General features: G+C 40.8%; 3 protein-coding genes and 1 pseudogene across 4 annotated transcripts; 1 reads left to right on the top strand and 3 right to left on the bottom strand.

Annotated features, from left to right (window-relative positions):
• Nucleotides 1-1148: 1148 nt before the first annotated feature.
• On the bottom strand, nt 1149-3041 carry LOC145806061 (uncharacterized). The gene is made up of 2 exons (XM_082901718.1): nt 2838-3041; nt 1149-2756 (listed from the first exon to the last, which is right to left on the bottom strand). The coding sequence occupies exons 1-2, from the start codon at nt 3039-3041 to the stop codon at nt 2103-2105; spliced, it is 858 nt and encodes a 285-aa protein (XP_082757844.1). The 3' UTR covers nt 1149-2102.
• Nucleotides 3042-3118: 77 nt separating this feature from the next.
• Nucleotides 3119-3983, bottom strand: LOC145806062 (uncharacterized). The gene is made up of 2 exons (XM_082901719.1): nt 3607-3983; nt 3119-3532 (listed from the first exon to the last, which is right to left on the bottom strand). Exons 1-2 carry the CDS (start codon nt 3853-3855, stop codon nt 3119-3121), a joined length of 663 nt encoding a protein of 220 aa, XP_082757845.1. The 5' UTR covers nt 3856-3983.
• A 3676-nt stretch (nt 3984-7659) lies between these two features.
• Nucleotides 7660-11233, bottom strand: LOC145805246 (protein FAR1-RELATED SEQUENCE 5-like). Its single transcript, XM_082900343.1, has 3 exons — nt 10844-11233; nt 9044-10567; nt 7660-7813 (listed from the first exon to the last, which is right to left on the bottom strand). The coding sequence occupies exons 1-3, from the start codon at nt 10846-10848 to the stop codon at nt 7660-7662; spliced, it is 1683 nt and encodes a 560-aa protein (XP_082756469.1). The 5' UTR covers nt 10849-11233.
• Nucleotides 11234-14684: 3451 nt separating this feature from the next.
• Nucleotides 14685-18207, top strand: LOC145805245 (nuclear poly(A) polymerase 4-like; annotated as a pseudogene). Its single transcript, XR_014347827.1, has 9 exons — nt 14685-14717; nt 14836-14856; nt 14946-15053; nt 15718-15780; nt 15845-16006; nt 16625-16738; nt 16819-16881; nt 16977-17244; nt 17335-18207. The product of XR_014347827.1 is annotated as a nuclear poly(A) polymerase 4-like (transcript).
• Nucleotides 18208-19898: the final 1691 nt, after the last annotated feature.

The raw sequence follows: 19898 nt of genomic DNA, 5'->3' as shown, positions 1-19898 counted from the left end.
TGAATTTCACAAATCTACTTCCACACTGTCACATCCTTCACATAAACTAACCGTCTCATTCTGCAACAGGTTCAAACAATGCATGCCTTACTGCAACTACAGTTTGGAAATGAATATGCTGTAGACATGCGTACCTTTGAGGTGCGCATGTTAGAACAAAGGCCATTACAACAGCTGGACGAGTAATCCACAAACCCTGCGTCACATTGACTTCACTCTTGAATCACTCATTTAACGAACCTGCTTATATTTTACGAGAGACTGAATGTTACATTTCATTTGTAGCACTTTCGACTGTGGGATGTTTGTGATCAAGTACATGCAGCGGCCTGATATACCCAGCGGTCCACACAAGGTACATTGTACCGCTTAATTTCCAATTGCGAAATAAATCCGTTTATTCCCTACCGCTGTAACCGTACCTGATTTGTGTTATTCGCTTTCTGTACATAGTTTCATCCTTCTGTGCGCCGGAAGTTGGTGCTTGACTTCGTTATGGATGTGAACAATACAAAGATGGGCGAGTATCGTTCGTGCATGTGATTGATTGCAATTACAACAAATAGTGCAGCGATTTTATCATGGCCTGCCAGTACGAGTGTAATTTCGATGCCCAACCACAACTGGATTACTGCATCAGCTTGTCGTGACAACTTTTTAGGTCGCAGCTGTGATAATACTAATTTCCCACGCGTATTGATTGTACACATAATTCCAATGTTTGGGACTCGAACAAACGAGGGAAAGTAGTCATGTTTGTTTGGTTTTATCGTGGCCTGTACGTAATGTGATACACATAATTCCAATGTTATGGGTACAGTACAGAACAAACAATGCAATGTCATATTTGCCCAAATGACTATACTAATGTTTGTCCAGTGCAATGTGATATTTGTCCAACAAACAATGCAAGTTGAAAGTAGTAATGTTTGTTCGCTTTTACCACATGAATTATGTTTGTTCGATTTTTTTTAATGCCATGATTTTGTCCAAAACAAAGCAAAAAAAAGCCCACAGAAGAAACAAATGGCGGTGACTATAATGCACTTTGAAGGGGAATTGATTACTTCATAAAAATGCACAAACGGTGAAAAATTGCACAAAAAATAAAAACAACCATACAACAGACCATTAAAAACACAGATTATTGATATTCAATTTTTTTTTTTGTTCAGCAAAACAAAAAACTGTATTGATGGAAAAGCACATACAAGGTGTTAATGATACATCAACAAAGAGGAGGTTGGAGACCAACGAAGAGAAACAAAAACAGAAGGAAAACAATAACAATGTAACTCCAAGCCCATCCTCACAAAACCACATAACAGGGCAACCAGATGAAACTCCAAGGCAGCATGAACAAACTTCAGACCATACAGCCACCATTGAGACTTGAGCCTGAACCTTCAACCTCCATTGAGACTTGAGCCTGATCCTTCAACCTCCAAAAAAAAAAAATTAGTACAGCAGCAGACCAACAATTACAACAAGGCCCGCAGCAGACCTCCAATAACTTTCCCCAATCCAACAGCAGACTTCCAATACAGCACACCAAAACATCATTCAAACAATTGCAAAAAGGCCAATATGCAGCAGCAGACTTAAGCCTATTCGTTGATCCCATATAGCAGCAGCAGAGTACATATATAGCAGAGCAGATTTGAAGCACAGCAGAGCAGCAACCAGAAATGAGCATGCTTGACCCCATAAACTAAGCCAGAGCAACAAGCCAAAAATAAGGCAAAGCATAGCAACATTGAAGCACAGCAGAGCAAAAGTAGCCACCAAGAAGATATGGTAATACCACAGACTGACCAAAATCCTGCATACCACAGCTTGACCAAACTCCTGCACCCCAGTTTCAAAAAACACCAAACACCACCCCCTAAATGAGACTTTGATACTATCCAGAATACAATATATGTCGTCCACTGAATACTGTAGGCCTCTATAACTTTGCTTACAGCAAAGTGCAACCCTCACTTTCACCATCTCAGCCAATTCAGGACCATCAACAATCTTATCATTAAAAAGGCAATCATTCCTACCTTTCCAAATCATTCCTAGGTGTGCAATACAAAAGAATACATATATAAACTAGCCTAGGATTTGGGGAACAGAACGCCTAGAACACCCCACTCTGATTGAGCATCTGCCAGCATGGCTTGGGCTTGGTCCAACTCAGCTTTAGTTGTCTGAATGGATGCAGAACGATGTCTAATTTGGGAGAGCATCATCCTTGCTTCTTGATTAAGCTGGTCGTGTTGCTGCTGCAGATGAGCCTTTCTTTGCCGGACAGAGGCAAGTTCTGCCATGAGTTTGGCTTCCTCAAGTTCAAGTGCTGAGTGTTGCTGAAGAATGGCTGCAGAGGTCTGCTGGCTGAGTTTGAGTGAAGTAGATATGGTGTGGGCTTCGTTTAGGAAATCCTTATTGGTTTGAATATCCTTCGAGCAAGTCTGAACCATCTCTGAAAGGGTTGGCCATTCTGTGATGATCTTGGCCAATTGCTTTAGTTGAATGGGGTTGAAAGGATTAGGGGAGAGGTTTACAACAGCAGAAAGACAGGCCAAGGTTTCATCAGGTTTGTGGAGAATGATTTCTTCAACTGGGGTGTTAATGAGGTTGATGAAGGTGGTTAAGGTTTGTTGAGTTTCAGCATCAAACAGATGTAGCCTTTGAGGCAATGGGGATATTTCGTCTAGATCTTGTTGAAGAATAGAAACTTCGGCCCAAATATCCTGGCATGGACCGACGGCCTGTGAACATTAATAGTTTGGTGAGAATATATGCTTGCAAGTAATAAAGAGTAAATAGGATGAGGTTGGAAATGGTAGTACCTGTCCTGATAACGTGCACGCAGACGGTTGGCCTTGTTCAGCTGTGGTTGTCGCATGAGGACGAGTTGTTTCTGGTACTGATGAGATGGCAGCATCAGCGCCTTGAGGGTGTTTCTCTGGTTCTGCTAGCAGGGGAAAGTCATGAGGACCTTCAAGTTCTGTCTCGCCCATTGGTCGTGGAGATGAGTCCTGTATTATGTCCATCCCTGTAAATTGGAGAACAATACCAGTTACTTAAAGAGAAGTTTTTTTTTCCCAAACGAACAGTAACATTTGTATTTCTATTTACCTTGGTTTTGGTGAACTTCTGGTTGAGGGGATTTTGTGTTGTCATCTGTTGGAGAGGATTGGCTGTTGATTGAAATGTCAAATTCAATCCTCTGTGATTCTTTGTTTGACGTTTGGGAATTGGAGGGGTTGGATGGTGATGGTTGAGGGCTAGAGACAGAAGGGACAATGTGTTGAGGAGAAGTGGAAGGATGTTGTGATGCAGACTGTGTGGATTGCTGTGGCGAAGACTGTGAAGCAGGTTGTAAGGAAGTTTGTTGCGATGCTTCAGGTGGTGGTGGAGTTGGTTGTACAGTGGGTTCTGTGGGTACATTACTGATTGGACTGGGAATTTGATGAATGTGTTGAGGAGAAGTGGAAGCATCGTCATCATCAGCAGCAGCAAGGAGTAATCTCCTTCTTTTTCTCTGCACAAAAGTAAGTGATCAGTCGGGCGTGAATGCAAATTCAGATGCTGTAAATATGTAAAGTGAAGGCTTACTTGGTAGAGCTGCCCTGAAGGATTTGATGTTGTTTCGCCAACCATTTGGCTGAGAGGGATATCCCACTCACTTAGGTCTGTGCTTAGAGCAGGAGCAGTGGAAGGCTCTTCTCTCTTCTTCGCCGTGACCTCTGTCTCAGCAGGGGTACGGGTGGAAGCTCCTCTCTGTGCTTGTGTCTGCGCGGCTGCGAAAGAGTCTGCCATTAATTTCGGAACTGAGGGGGTGTTTGTCTGAGTAGTTGCATCCATTGGATCCTTGCCTTTACGTTGGTCCCTAACCAATGGTTCAGCAGCAGGCACAATTTTGGCTGTCAAGGGTTAAACAAGTTAGTGTTGTAGAGAAAAAAACAAAACAAATTGCATGACACAGTCAGGGATATGAAGTATATGAAGGAAGGATACCTGTAGCCTTAAACTTGGAAGGCGAGGATATGCGGCCCTGAATATGAATACAAGTATCGTTAAGGCAGCTTTCAAGTGGCTTGCAGAAAATAATGGCAGTCATAAGTCCCCACCAATGGTCAAAAGCAGCCGAGCAGTCCGAAGCAGGTTTGAAGAAGAAGGGGCCAAAATCTTGGAAAAGTTTGGTGTTCTCTGTCAGAATGGATTCAGCTTGTGTAGGATCTTTCAAGTGGATTCTGGACCCAATCTCCTCATGGATGGTTGGGTGGAAATAAGGATAAGGGATAGCCTGGGAAAGACCAAATTGCCTGGACCATTGATTGGGACAGTATGTCTCAAAACTGCAGCTGGATAGCTTGGCGGAGGATATGGAACAGCCAACCAAGACATGTCTACAGGTGAGAATGTGTCTCCAACTCTCATTTTGTTCTTGGACTTGCTCATTGTGTAAATCAGAAGGGTCTGTGAAGAGGAAGCGAAGTCTACTGGAGGAGAATTCAAAGTTTTGAAATGGCATGTACAGGTTGGAAGGTCTCTGGGAAGGAAGGTTGTAAAACATGGTAAGATGATTTGTGAAAGTGAGTTTTGAATGGCTGTTATAAGTGAGCAGTTGCTCAGCATAGGAGTGGCAAACAGGTTTCAAGGTGTTAGGTGGTGGGGGTCGTGCCTCAGGGAAATAGGCATACAACCAGGCCTGGAAGAGCCAGAAGGGGCCACCACAGTTGCCAGAAATCTTCTTGTCGACAAAGGAAAATAGGGCCTTGTAAAGGGTGGCAAGAAGATAAGGGGCTAAAGCCATAAGTTGGCCGTCTTGCATACACAAGGCAAGGGGGAGGTATTCTTTCGTGATCTTGTACCCAGGGACACAAAAAAGAAACTCACAAAGCCAAAGTAAGTAAAAAGCAGTTCTTTCTTTGTCATCGACAGGGGAACCACGCTTGCCTTGGTATTTTTTGGCAAAATCTGTATAGCACATGTCAGTGTTTAAAGTAAATGTCACTTTTGGAGGCTCAAGGAGAGCATGAATTGGATTGCCCAAGATTGGCAGACCAGTCAAGTGAGCTACATCTAAGATGGTAGGGGAAATCATACCAAAATTGAGGAGTAGGGAGTTACTAGACTGCGACCAAAAGCATGCAGCAGCAGCAATCAGCCCTTTCTCCACGTCATAAATTTTAGTCGACAGTCTAATTGCTTCAGCAATGCCCTGGTGCTTCCATACTTCGGCGTCGTGACCTTCAATTCTCCTGGCCCAGCTTCGCCAATCAGAGTCTGGTGACCTCCACCCTCTGAGTGGGTTTTTGCTGACATTCCAGTTAGTCCACTTGAGTCCAGCTTGGTTGAGAAGAAGGTTCTCACCATTACCAAGGGGATAGTATGGAGCTAGCTCGTCTGGGAAGTAAGACGCGAAGGTAGGGCCTAGAGTAGCCTTAGCGACAGAGCTTGGGCTGGGCAATAGGGTTGCAGCAAATTTTAGAGGAGCGATAAGTGCTCTAATAGGGTCCGGGAAGCGGAGTAGGTCTTCATTGTTCTCCTCAGATGGAGATGGTTGAGATTTTTTCGGTGCCATGGCTTAGGGTTTTGTGGTGCTCTGGTTTTGAACGGCAATGGTTGAGAAGAAGGAGTACAGTCTGGGGAGTTCGAATCAGAGGGAAATGAAGTGGTTTGAAGTTGAAAGGGTGGGTCTTTTATAGCTTATGATGGGGCCAGTATATTTAAAAGCTCTTATATTGGGCTGTACTTTATGCTTGTTTTGGGCCCAAACAATGGCCCCCTCGTTGAAGTTAAATATCATATGACTTGGACCCCCATGACCCCCTCTCTCTCTGATTGGCCACTTTTTTTTTTTTTTTTCAATTTCTTATTTTTTTTCCTTCTCCAAACAGCAGCCCCCACGTGTGTGTGTGGGGGGGGGGGGTGGTGGTGATTGAGGGGGTCTCAATCACTTCCGCAATATTTAACTTGAACATGGGGGCCATTGTTTGCACCAAGTTTTGCCAGTCTCTGTCGACAGATGGTCCACTTAATCGAGGGCATGTGGCCAAGTCTGAAGGAATGTCCACGACCTGAAAGTGGGCTCTCTGCATGTGGGTCACCTAGAAGTGATAGGGGAAGTTTTTACCACCAGTCACGGAGTTAGCGGGCACACTTTCAGGAGGAAGCATGAGACAAAGCAGGAGCCTTGCTCTGTCGACAGAAGTTTAAAACAGTTGGTGGCCATGAAATAAACACAAGAAAAGGGAGCTCGACAGATAGAAGTGGAGGTTTAGTATTGATATCCGTATACTGTTTTTGTGGCCCATCATTGCATGATCCTACACGTCTACACCATAACTGCCACTGTAACTGCCCCGACTTCGAATCTTCAAGTCCACTCTGCCAAATATTGACTCTTCCCTGTCGACCTTCCTTTTCACCATTGTGGGGCATGTCCCTCATCATTATGAGACAAAAATCGCAGTATATTGTCCACTAAACACAACCACAGTCCTTGCAAACTGGGTCAATGAACCGCAACACTTGGCCACTCACAGTTACTGCCCCTGACTATGAATCATCAAACTCTGCCAAATATTGAATTTTCCCTGTAATTTAATCAAAATATATTCAATGTCGGTAAACTTGAAAATACGTTTGAAATAACCTTTTTCTGTATTGTAATGACTTAAACACAATTGTTGTCCTACATTTTACGTAACGAAAATACACAACTTGTTTATATCAAAAACAAAATATACATCTCGGGTTTATAATCCAAAAAATGGGAACTACTTTTTTTTAAAAAAAAGTTCACTCATATTTTCACCTACATTCTGATTGGATATTAGATTAAAAATTCCTCTTTGCACCTATTTTTCCCACATCCTCCCAACAGCTGCTCCATTCAACTAACATTGAATCTTGCATGCCACCTGACTTACACGCTGGAGCAGTTACTGGCAGTGCTCATGGATTTAGTGGCCACCCTCCAACAGGAAACATGAACGAATTGGGAGTCTGTATCTGTCGAGGAAAGGCTAAAAGGACCTGGGCACAGGTGGTAACTTCAATTATATGCACTTCGACAGGTGGCAACTTACTTTCTACATTGTAACTTCTGTGTAGTTTTTTCCCTTCTACTTTCTACTTTGTTACAAACAACACAACAACACAACAACTTACTTTCTACTTTCTACTTTCTACTTTGTTACTTTCTACTTTGTTACCATCACTTCATCGAAAGAAGTCTTCATCCATTTCAGGCATTTGAACCAATACCACAATTGCTTGATTTTCTTCTTGAACTTGTCAACTTTAAATTACTGCTTCGCTGCTGTCCATATAGGCCCACCATAATTTTACTAACAATAAACCCATAGTAAACATTAAATAATTTCACAACTCCTGTTCGTAACTCGTAATTCATATACCGATCGGCATGGAGATAAAGTAACGAGTTCGTTGGGTTACTTTCTCCAAGTAACACCCAAAATTAACTGCCACTTGGATTATATACAAAATGCATGTGCTGGTATGTAATTTTGCAAACCCACTTGGACAAAATTCGTATTTTACTCGAAATATAATACTAATTTACAGACACAAGTCATAACAAATCAATACGAAGCGAAACACATCGTTAGTTGATAAACCACACCGCAAAAAAACCCTTCAGTTAGATCCAACCAAATATGGAACAGAAACAAGCAACCCGCAATAGGAATCTTGGAATACAGACATAAGCCAATTTCCCACCCAAAACAACACACAGACAACCCATATATATCTCACCTCACCTTCAGTTAGTTTTGAAAATGACAAGTCACTGCAAACACAAATGACAACATCACTCTAAACAATATGGGAAATTTACAACTCGTGGCCTTGTACATAAGTAACGTTGTGCCATTTCCTAGCATTGTACATAACCAATTATTTACACGTTACGTACAGCAATCCGTGCAAAATGAAAACTACATACATTATTTCCATGTGTTTTCAATAGCTAAGGGAATAAGTAAATCATACAAATTATACAATTACCTGATTCACCTCATCAATTGTGTTCGAATCATTTTTCCACACTGCTGCTTCAACACTACCGTATTGGCCCACAGGCTGCTTGGAATCAGGAGAAACATCAAAAAATAGTCGCCGTTGCTTAATGTGCGGTGTACTTGGATCCACCAACCCAGTTTTGCAGCGAACGGGCAATGACTCCGCATTGTACTCACGGTCAGTTATGTGGGGTGTATCTGCATCTGAGTTATTACCCACTGTTCGGCTAAACCGAACCTTAGGACACGTTCGCTTTGTGTGCCCAATGCATTTGCAATTCCCACATTTTCTTGGTCTTCGACAGTTGGACGAGGCCCGTCCTGGGTTCCCTTTTGTCTTCACAACATCAGGATCTTCTACTCCAAATTGTCGACAGAATGAATGTTTCCCTTTGTCTCCATTCCCACCGTTCAAATTCCTCTCATATAACTCCTTCATCCGGGTCGTCATTGGAAGACATGCATCCCTAGCATCCTTGAAACCTTCCGTTGATTGCGAGGCATAGAAACACATTTCGTTGTAGGAAGAACACAATATCCCATACCGGGCCGTCTGTGTTGTAGTGCTATCAATTGAGGGTTGAGGCCATTGCTGGCCATCCTTGCTTGCAGCCCTTGTCCATCTATGCAGCACACAAGTTGGGGGAATTTGCGTTAAATTTTCAGCTTTCATAACACATATCATGTGGCAGCAAGGTAGCCCCAACGACTCAAACTTCATGCAAGAACATCTCATTGCAGCATCCATTGGACTGTGTGTTACTATCCATGATCTGTCCTTCACTCTGTACTTATGAATATAGTAGCATTTCTGACCATCCGGCAAAGGGAACACATCCTTCACATTCAACTTCCCCTCTTCTAAGATTTCATCACGGAACATTCTAAATATATTTCGGGTGAATAGCTCAGCTCCATGTCTCTCTATATCTCGCAATGGAGTAATCAATACCGGAAAAGTGTTATTTGTTTCAGCATCATCTCCAGCCTCGTTATACCTTATCCTTGCAAGAGCCCGATCATAGTGCCTAACAAATTCATATAGCTTTAATTTGTGTTGGAGGAAGGGATTGAAATAAGCATTCATACACTCCGAGCGCTGAGTGCTCTTCATCCCAGCAAAGAAATGTCCACGCATATATGCCTCAGCCCACATATGACGCTTCTCATATGTCTCCAACACCCAACTGTTGGTTTGAAGTCCAAATTCTTCGACCATTGTCGTCCAGCCATGCTCAAACTTTGTCTCATCCGTTTCCATGTCCATGCACTGCTTGAAAGCATGTGCAAAGCCACTTATGTGAACATTTGAAACAGCATTTTTCCCAAGATGCCAATTACATAATCGATGTCTTGCATCTGGAAATACTCTTCTGATTGCCTCTCGCATCGACTTATCCCCATCTGTCAGTACGGACACAGGTGCTTTATTGCCCATCGCCTCCATAAATGTTTCCAAAACCCATGTGTATGTCTCAATTGTCTCATTAGCTAGCAAAACACATGCAAATATCGTGGTCCTAAAGTGGCTAGTCACACCAGCCAACATGACAAACGGTTTCTTGTATGCATTGGTTCTGTAAGTTGAGTCAAATATCAACACATCACCAAACTTTGCGTAGTCGGCCCGCAATTTCGAATCTGCCCAGAACAGATTTTGTAACTTGTTATCGTTACACACATCATACTTGTAAAAAAAACGTGCATCAACATCAAGTTTTGCGCATAGGTAAACCAACGCACCCTGCGCATCACCATCCTCAACTTCTGCTCTACGTTCGGCTTGAATATGGTTGTGCAGATCCGTGCGGATGAAACCAACATTCTCATAAGACCCGGACTGATTTACCATATAGTCCATGATTTGGCTAGTCTTCACACCGACATTGCGCATAGCCATTGCTTGAGCTTTGTCACCGCTGTTTAAACTGCGATGTGACCTCAGATACATCACACAGTGTTGTTCCGCCAATTCATGGTTGTGGTCTGCGACGAAGTGAGTCACAACATACTTTCCCCCTTCACCAGCATCCGCATCGTACCGTATGCGAAATTGGGCTTTGCAACCTACTCTTGTTAGTGCCTTGGGAGCTCTACTCTTCTCAGCAACACGGTCCAAGTATTTTGGTAATCTCTGACCTTCCCTTGAACACAACCACAGCCTACTAACGACCTTTCCCTCTTTATTTGTGTTAAATCTGGATTTTCGTATACTAAATCCCTTGGCTTTAGCATACGCATTGTAGAAATCTTCTCCATCTTCGACCGAATCAAATTTCTGTTCCAGAATAGCACGTTCAACATCACCAACCATGTCATTGCGATGAGCATCGTCAACCATTTCTTTTTTCACATCGGCTCCGCCATCTTCAACGTTCATGTTGGTTGCTTCTTCATTGCTCGGACCAGCTTCGCAACCATGATCAGGTTCTGCCCGACTTTCATTCATCAAACGGATGTCATCTGCTTCATTTGGAATGTCATAATCATCACCTTCCCTTTTAACTTCCGCTGGGGCCATACTGCACATGACATTACTACCAACAATTACTTGATGACCGAAAATTGTTAACACAAACACAAACATGACATTTTCACACGGGTTACCTGTTTGTGCAAACACAAACACTCGCTTGAGAAACAGAAAGAGAAAGGTTAGCTGCTAATGGAGGGGTTTCCGTTGGAGCGAAGCGTAGAGCGGTTGAAGTTAGGATGGGGGTTTAGTTGAGGGAAAATAGCTGAAGTGAACGGGCCAGAGAGACAGAGAGGGAGACAGAGAGAGGGACACAGCTCCATACCTCATATCTAGTTCGAGAGAAGGGCTTCACTTCAGCAATGGAACCAACACAGCCTTCTAGTTACGTTGTTGTTGGAAATCGCCCGTTATACTGTTCCCTACAGAGCTTCGTCAATGGAACGAACCCAACAGGGGCTTCTCCCTGTAATGGAAATCAACGGTTACACTGACTCAACCTTACACAGAGAGGAGAACAGAGAGAGATAGAGACGAAATACAGAGAGTGAGTGGGATGCAATCATGCAAATACAAGCATTAACCGGTTGCCCCGGTTTCAACTTTTTCAGGATTAAACAATTCAATGGTCTTGATCAATTATTGTAATCTAACGGCTAACAATTGGGTTGCATATGGTGTGCAACCTTAAGGGGGTTGCACACTTAAGCATGACCCTTTGGGCTATTGTTCTATTAGTGCCTAGCCACTATAAATAGGTTCCAAAACACTTTCCTCTCACTACTTTTGTTTTTCTTTTCCTCTCAAACCGTGACTTCTCTCTTCTCTCTCTAAACTTAACTTTTTCACACTTAGATACCTAGCACCATCTTTTCACCTTGGTTCTTTGGGAAAGGTTATAGATCTTGTCAAGGGCTTTTTATTGATCTGAGAAGTTCATGGTTTCGTCGACGTTGGATTTTCTGAGTTTTTCTCTTCATAACTTGAGGTAGGGATACTTTTGCTCTAGTATTTCTTTATTTTGAAGAGATTTCATGGTATCGTTGTGACTTATGAGCTAATTTGAGGATCTTGTTGGATTAAACCCTTGTCTTACATAAATATACCATTTTGCTTGAAATTTCTTAATTCTTTTTTTTTTTTTTTTTTTAAACATGTATATAAATGTTGTTAAAATCTATATCTATGATGAAGGAGAAAAACCCCTAAATTTGGTAAAGCCCTAAATTCTCAACTTGAGTAGAAAATACTAAATTGAATGGAATTTGCTTTGATTCATGGAATATTGTGAATAATAAAGAGATAAAGATGCGGATGTTGATATGGTAAAGGATTTGTGGCTCGGATGTTATTTTTCTTTGAATGTTGTGTTATATCCCATTCTTTTGTAATGTTGGATGCTTGTTGATGGAATAAAATGTGATTGAATTGTTAATTATGCATGAGTCCAGGTAAGAGTCGGTTTTGGAAATCCGGTGTTGTGTTGGTGCACAAAACTTTATTATCATAAGACTTACATTATTCAAGCCTTACCAATTTTCATATGTAACTTTATATTAGCTGCATTTTTATCAGTAAGTGCGGAAAGCTCATCAACATGAAATGCATAATTCATATACATACACCAAAAAACAATAGCAACATGTTCTTTTCAATTTTGTGAAATTAAGAACTGGAATACTATTCAAAATCACAGATATAGAAGTTGCATTCACTTTATATAAAACAGAATAAATCTTACAATTAATAAATGTCCCATTTGACTTAATGCATTGATAAAAATATAACCATAATTATTATTATCATGCAAAAAATTAGTCTAATTGTAGGGGTAATTAATTAGACTATAGGGTATTAACTTTAATAATAAAAATTAAATCTGTAATAATGGGCCCTGACGAGAAACCTAACGCATCATTACAATTAAGTCTTTGGATAAGTATTATAACATGGAAGTGGTCTTCTCCCAATAAGGCTAAATAATATGAATAATGTAAAAATAGGTCTGTTCAAACAATAAATCTTCCTTCGGGCCGACTATTGAATGCATAGATTAATCCTATAATTATATCACTCATATTATTTACCTTATATCGTCTATACCTGGCCAAAATAATAACCTTCCTTTGGGCCGATCAATACTCGCAAAGATCTAGACGTAACAATATGCAATTCAATAGTTTTACCTCAAATTCAAGAAAATTTACATGATACAGACCACTTAGGCGGTATGTCACTTCAATTTTCCTAAATTCTAGGTATGAATTGCTAAAAAAACTTTATGTCCCAATAATTCAACTTAATTAAAACTTTATTAACACCATGCTATGGCCATGGAACAAAAACAGCAAAATAGACAGGGTGATACCGAAAAATAAATCAATCCGTATACATGGTCCGTAATACATATGATTATCAGATTCAATATATGCATACTCTAAACCTAAATATATATAAAGTATATCTTTAAAAGTAATAAAAATATTATTTAACCAAAAGAATCTAACATATGTGCACAATCATGTAAAATATAGAAAAATCATAAACCATAACATATGTATGCGCTAAACATACAGATCAGACATGAGCCACAATTCATTGACGTTAATTAGTGCGGAAGCAAAAATAGAAGATATACAATTGACTCCAACAATCCTCACAAAATAAATAATTATTGCAATCATAGTTGCGTATCATGGTCAAGCATTAACAAAATTAATTAGAGTGAAAAACTTTATATTTTCCTCAATGATCTCACAAGAAGTTTTGATACTATTTTTGGGATTTCAAAAGAAATCTAAACCCCAAAATTTCAAGTCAAATCAATAGAAAAAAATAATAATAGTTGCGTACCTGACGCCATTGATAATAGTTGTGTACCTGATGCCATTAATAATAGTTGATCTAAGCGGTAGACTTCTTAATGATTATTGTCTTCCGTTTCAAAATCTTACTCTTGTTTGCTCTCACACACCGATGCGAAAATATGAGATGGAAGTTAGGGTTGGAGTGGTGACCTTAACCACATATTTATAAATCCCCAATTCCATATTAGCCCATCATAAATAATGGAATTATAAGTGGGCCTAAACTGGTCTCTGATTTAGCTCATACTCCTTTTAGTGCCCACAGCATGATCGAAAATATGTGCTATTAGAGATGTGTCCATGACCTGATCATGTTTCTGTATGGATAATAATTTAATGAGTCTAACCGATACCACTTATACTTCATTTAACGGAATACAATGTATAATTATTTGATCCATATAGGCCCACCTACAGAAAATTCCTTATAATCTAGACTCAACAGATTCGACAGGTTACCGATTTTTGCTGGAAACGTACCGGTGAACTGGTTGCCGTAGAGGTACAAGTACTGTTGCTCTGGTAATCAGCATATGGCCGGTAGGATATCGCAGGAGAATTTGCTGTGGGTGAATTTCGCCGCCGGTGCAGTGAATATCCGACTAGTCACACAGCGAGGACATGGAGGTCCACGACACTGTCCATAGAGGATTGCCCCGATGCTATTTAAGGTTGAGTAGGATAGTCCGGTCGGTGGCTGTTGGAGACTCTGAAATTACCTGAAAGGGCATTGTTAAAGTGAGGAACAAGTAAAAGAAAGAGAGTAGAAATTTTAAGAACGGTGAGGACATTTTGGCAGATTAAGCTCCCCTTAATTCTTTTGGTAGAACTCTCCGAATACTAATTTTACAAAGGCATGACTAGATTAAGAAGAAGATGGTTCATTTCTCTTTAAATTTTCCTAATATCTTATTCCGAATTTTATTTATTTCAAATCTACTCGTGATGAAGCATAATGGATTTTTGACTTGACATTGTCTACATTATGGTAAAATTGCACACAGAAAAAATAATTTCATATAATTTCTTTGACCAATTGGAAAGTGAAATAAAGTACGAGCTCCATTCTCTTGTTGGAAAATGCAAAAAACAAATTAGAAGAGAGATGGGAATTATTGATATAAAATGTGGGGTTCACTAAATGAATATCTATTGGTAATATATTTGATGGTGTCCAAAATTTTGTAGTCAATTTTGATGATGATAGCATTATTATTACATAAAATAAGAAATTTGGAAAAAGGAAGAAGAAAGATGTGGTGGGTTGTGAGGAGAAGAAATATGTGCATTGTGTAAAACATGGAAAAGATCATATCATGGAAAATTGAGTCAGTATGTTGTTTTGTTTCAAGTTCTACTTCTGATATCTGGTGATGCAATTGCCTTCACCCCTATACTCAGTCAATATATTAGTTCAAGTTCTTTGTCACACTATGTGTTGTTTTTCTAGGTTATCAGGATATTTGGCTTTGTATATCCTAATTGATGATTTTGTAGCCTTTTTCAATAAGTTTATTATTTGTTAATGAATTGATTGTCACAAGAACTATAATATTGAAGGTTGTGAAATGTTGGGTGAAGCAATTAACCAGTCAGAGAGGTTACACAAATAAAATGGTAGAAGATGCAAATGCTATCATATTTACTTTTGGGTCATACTGGCTGGGGGTAAGTATAGGACTGCAGTAAGTTCTTTGTATGGTGTAGGACCATTCTGTCTTCCCTATATATTTCTTCAGTGGACCTTACAATGGTTTGGAATTTTGGCTCATTCATGTTGCCAAAATTTGCAAGAGTTTCTGGAATAATTTAGATGAAAAATGATAAAGATAATTTTTTTGTAGAATGAAATTGCTCTTTGTTCATCTCTGAGGGGATGGTTCTGTCATTTGGTGGTTGAGAGTAATCACTCAGCTAGTCTTGTCAAAGAACTGTATAATATGTTGAATAGGAGCTTATGTGTTGGATGTGGCATTAACATTTGGAATTCCAGGTTGTCTTAGGGAACAATAAGTCATATTATCCATGTTCAAGTGTTTGATTGGGCTTGACAGACTTGTCTACAGCAATTCTATGAGCAAGGGGGCACCCACATACACTATAAGAAAAGTAAAACAAAACATCTAAAACTCCCATATATATCTGTTTACTCAGAAGTCTCTACATAGTCCCTGCAGCAATTCAATGAGCAAAAACTGTACACGAATTTCTGACTTCTGTTGTTTGTAAGAAATATTTTGTTAATTTTCTTTATCCTTTTTTGAATGTCATCTTTGGTTAGTGAGTGTATTTAGATTACAAGGGGATGTGGAAAAATGTTTTATGTTGACAGGTTCATGGGCCTGGGGCTGACATGGATACCTTGTGTGTTGGGCCATCTCACGTAAATAGAGAGGTTGGTTATAGTTTGCAAATCCAGAAGCTTTATATTTAAAGGTTGATATGATGTTTGTCTGCAGGAAGATTTCTTTATTATATTACATGATATGCTGGCTGAAATGGAAGAAGTTACTGAGCTTCAACCAGTTCCAGATGCTCATGTCCCAGCAATGAAGTTTAAGTATCAGGGAATATCAATTGATCTCCTTTATGCAAGTATATCGCAATTGATTGTACCAGAAGTGAGTGCAGAAGACCTCTCTTTCTTGTTACATGGTTGTTAACTATATTGTCTGCTATTTTCTCTCATTTTGAGGCCTTCCCTTCTCACTTATTATCTTCATTTGCCCTTTTCCAATCCCTGCCCTGAAATGATTTCTGGCAGTTCTATTGATACACTTTTCTACTTTTGAATGTATCATTAGATAGAATTTTTTTTCAATAAAATAAATTATTATATTTTAGTTTTGATAAATCAAGCCTTGGGATAGATTGGCTATCTAAACTTCGTTTTGAAGTTTACTTGCTTCGTTTTTATGCAGATTGTAAAATGAAAACTTGTCTGGACTATGCACTCCTTAAATAACAGATCCTTAACCATTGCATGTTTCCAACATATTGGATTCACCCTTTTTTGACATTACCATTACAAAACTGTAGTGTGCATTAATTGTTGCTAATTGGAACTATTTCTAAGATTTATATCCGTATATGCTTTTGATACTTTTTCTGGTTGATACCTTTCCTGCATTTAATTTTCCATTTTTTATAAACTGAAACTCATTGATACAGAGTTTGCGTTTCTTGTTGGCCTCTACGCAGTTTTTGTCATCAGTACTCTGAAACTAACATCTTAACAGGACTTGGACATCTCAGATGGCTCTGTGCTCGACAATATTGACGAGCAAACTGTTTGAAGTCTAAATGGATGCAGGGTTGCAGATCAAATTCTAAAACTTGTTCCAAATGTCGAGGTGAACATATTGTCTTCTTTACTTTGATTGATTTAATAATAATTGGCTTAACAGTCTTGTAATCCTTTTGAAAATTGTAGCACTTTCGCACGACACACAGATGCTTGAAGTTTTGGGCTAAAAGGAGTGGTGTTTATTCAGATGTGAGATAGCATCCTGAAGTTCCAGCTTTTGTCATTACCATTTCACCTTTAGGTAAAGCTTCTCATTTTATTTCTTCTTTACCTTTTGTACATAGGTTGCTGGATTTCTTGGTGGTGTAAATTGGGCTCTTTTAGTTGCTCGGGTCTGCCAGCTTTAACCCAATGCAATCCCGAGTATGCTGGTCTCACGATTCTTCAGAGTTTATACACAGTGGCGTTGGCCAAACCTTGTGATGCTATGCCCAATAGAAGAGGATGAGCTTGGCTTCCCTATATGGGATCCTCGTAAAAACCCTCGGGATCGAACCCATCATATGCCAATTATAATCCCTGCATACCCTTGGCAGCAACAGTATCTGTGAGGTAAGGGACATAGAAGGCAATTTCTTATTTTCTCTGCCATTTCTGACTCCATATGACTAATGGTGTGCGTGCCTTTCTGCCATTTTTTAGGAGATTGAACTGAACAAAGCCCAGTGGAGTGCTTTGTTTGATCATTATCTATTTTTCGAGGCATACAAAAACTATTTGCAAATTGACATAATTGCAGTGTTGAATATTGGCTACAGATTCTTGCCGAACCATGGAAAGTGGCAGCCAGCTACATGGTAGGGAAGCCATGAGGCCATGTGAGTTGGCCATGAGGCCATGAGAAGCCATGTGAAACATCAATCTGGAAAGCCACCGAAAGCACAACAATGGGCTGGCAGCCAGCTCATTTCAAAGGCTTTCTCTTGCATTTGTAATCTCTATATATAGAGAAGCTAAGGAGAGTTGAGATATACAGCTGAGATAACAGAGGTGTGAGCTTAGAGAGCAAAGAGAGAGAGAATTACAGAGAGTGTTGTAATTCTTACCATTTTATTCAATATAGTGAATCCGCTGCCCGTGGACGTAGGCGACTTGCCGAACCACGTTAAATCTTGTGTGTTATTGCTTGTTTGAGTTCCCTAGTGTGCCCCCGATCCACAACAATTGGTATCAGAGCTCGGGTTGCGAAAAATCGAATTTTTCCCGAAAGTGCCCAGATTTCGAAGTGCTCAAAATCCACTTTTGACCATACCAGGAGGAAGAACTCCCCGAGAGGAGTCCAGAACAGCAAAAACAGAGCCCAAAGGAGCTTCGACGCGCCGTCACGCGCCAGGAGAAGACTGCGCGTAGAACCCACGCGCCACACGCGCCCCACGCGCCGCTCAGTGAAGAAGACGACCTAGTCAGCCACGTGTCAGCCACGTGTCAGCCGCGTGTCAGCCCAGTCAGCCTGAGCCGCTGACCAAGCCGCGTTGACCAGCCGTCAAGCCGAGTTGATTGCGCCGTCAAGCCGCGTTGACCGCGCCGCCGATCCTCCATTGACCGTGCCGCCTGCGCCGTTGACCGAGCCGTTGACCGGAGAAATTATCCGGTGCATCTCAGCGCACCAGATTCTGCAGATATGACCCGTCCAAAGTGTTTTTGCCAGATCGGAGCCATTCGGAGTCCGTTTTTGATGATCCAATAGTGCTTCCCAACTATTTGGAGTATTCCGGACACATCTGTACGGTCATTTTTTTGAATTGAAGTTTCTAAAAAATGGCAGAATCTAGATCAACCGAGTCCGTAAGTAATTCAGCCAGTGCAAGCACTTCTAGGCATTGGACCCCGGTGTCCCATGCCAAGTTCGAGGTAGAGAAGTTCGATGGAAGCAGCAACTTCGGCATGTGGAGATGCGAAGTTAAGGATATGCTTGTCCAAATGAACTTGCACTTCACTCTGGGAGACAAACCAGATGACCTGGACGAGATAGAATGGGAGAGGGTGAATCTCCTGGCCTGCAGTTCCATCCGACTTTGCCTTGCAAAAGAGGAGAAGTATGCCTTTACAGAATATGATATTGCGAAGAAGCTTTGGAAGGCGCTGGAAGATAAGTTCATGACAAAGAGCATTGAGAACCAGCTCTACTTGAGGAAGAGGTTGTTTCGTTTCGACTACATTAAAGGTATTTCGATGAACGAACACCTAAATAACTTCAACAAAATTATTATGGATTTGAAGAATTTGGATGATCAAGTTGGTGATGAAGACAAAGCACTGTTATTGTTAAATTCCTTGCCTGACTCGTATGATCATCTCACTACTACTTTACTGTACGGTAAAGAGAAGATCAAGTATATTGATGTTGCAAACGCCTTGGTGAACAATGAGTTCAGAAGGAAAGATAAGTCTGCAAACAGGGACTCAACATCCGAGGCATTAACAGTCAGAGGCAGAGCAAATAACAGAAGAAATACAGGGCGAGGAAAGTCTCGCTCAAAATCCAGGGGGAAACCTTTAGACAAAAGACGTCTTGCAAAAGACGAGTGTGCAGCTTGTCGCCAGAAGGGGCATTGGGCAAAAGATTGTCCAAATAAAGACAAGACAGAAGAGAAGGTGAATATTGCACAAGATGGAGATAATGATGAAGGAGGAGCCTTCACAGTTTCATCATATGGCCAGTCTGATGAATGGATAATAGATTCCGGATGTTCATTCCATATGTGTCCTAACAAGCAGTGGTTCTCGAGCTTACGAGAGTTCGATGGAGGAGTTGTGCTGATAGGCAACGACTAAGCTTGCCAGACAAAGGGGATTGGAACAATTAAACTGAAGATCCATGATGGAACAATCAGAATTCTTGAAGATGTACGGTATGTACCAGATCTAACCAAGAATCTCATCTCAGTGGGAGTTTTAGACTCCAAAGGTTACAGAGTAACCATGGAAGGTGGAGTCCTTAAAGTTGTTCGAGGAGCATTGGTTGCAATGAAGGGTACTCGACAGGGAAATTTATATTTCCTAGATGGCTCTACAGTCACAGGGAGAGTGGCTGTCTCCACCAGTTCCAGCTCAGAAGATGATGCATCAGACACTTCCAAACTTTGGCACATGCGCCTAGGGCATGTCGGTGAGAAGGCTTTACAAGGGTTGGTAAAGCAAGGCCTGTTGAAAGGCGCCAAGACGGGGAAGCTTGAGTTCTGCGAGCATTGTGTATTGGGCAAGCA

This window comes from Camellia sinensis, chromosome 13, assembly GCF_055761805.1.
Source record: "Camellia sinensis isolate YWXY chromosome 13, ASM5576180v1, whole genome shotgun sequence".
NCBI lineage: Eukaryota > Viridiplantae > Streptophyta > Magnoliopsida > Ericales > Theaceae > Camellia > Camellia sinensis.
Note: the sequence above shows the minus strand (reverse complement) of the source record. Positions and strands in the feature narration are given on the sequence as shown.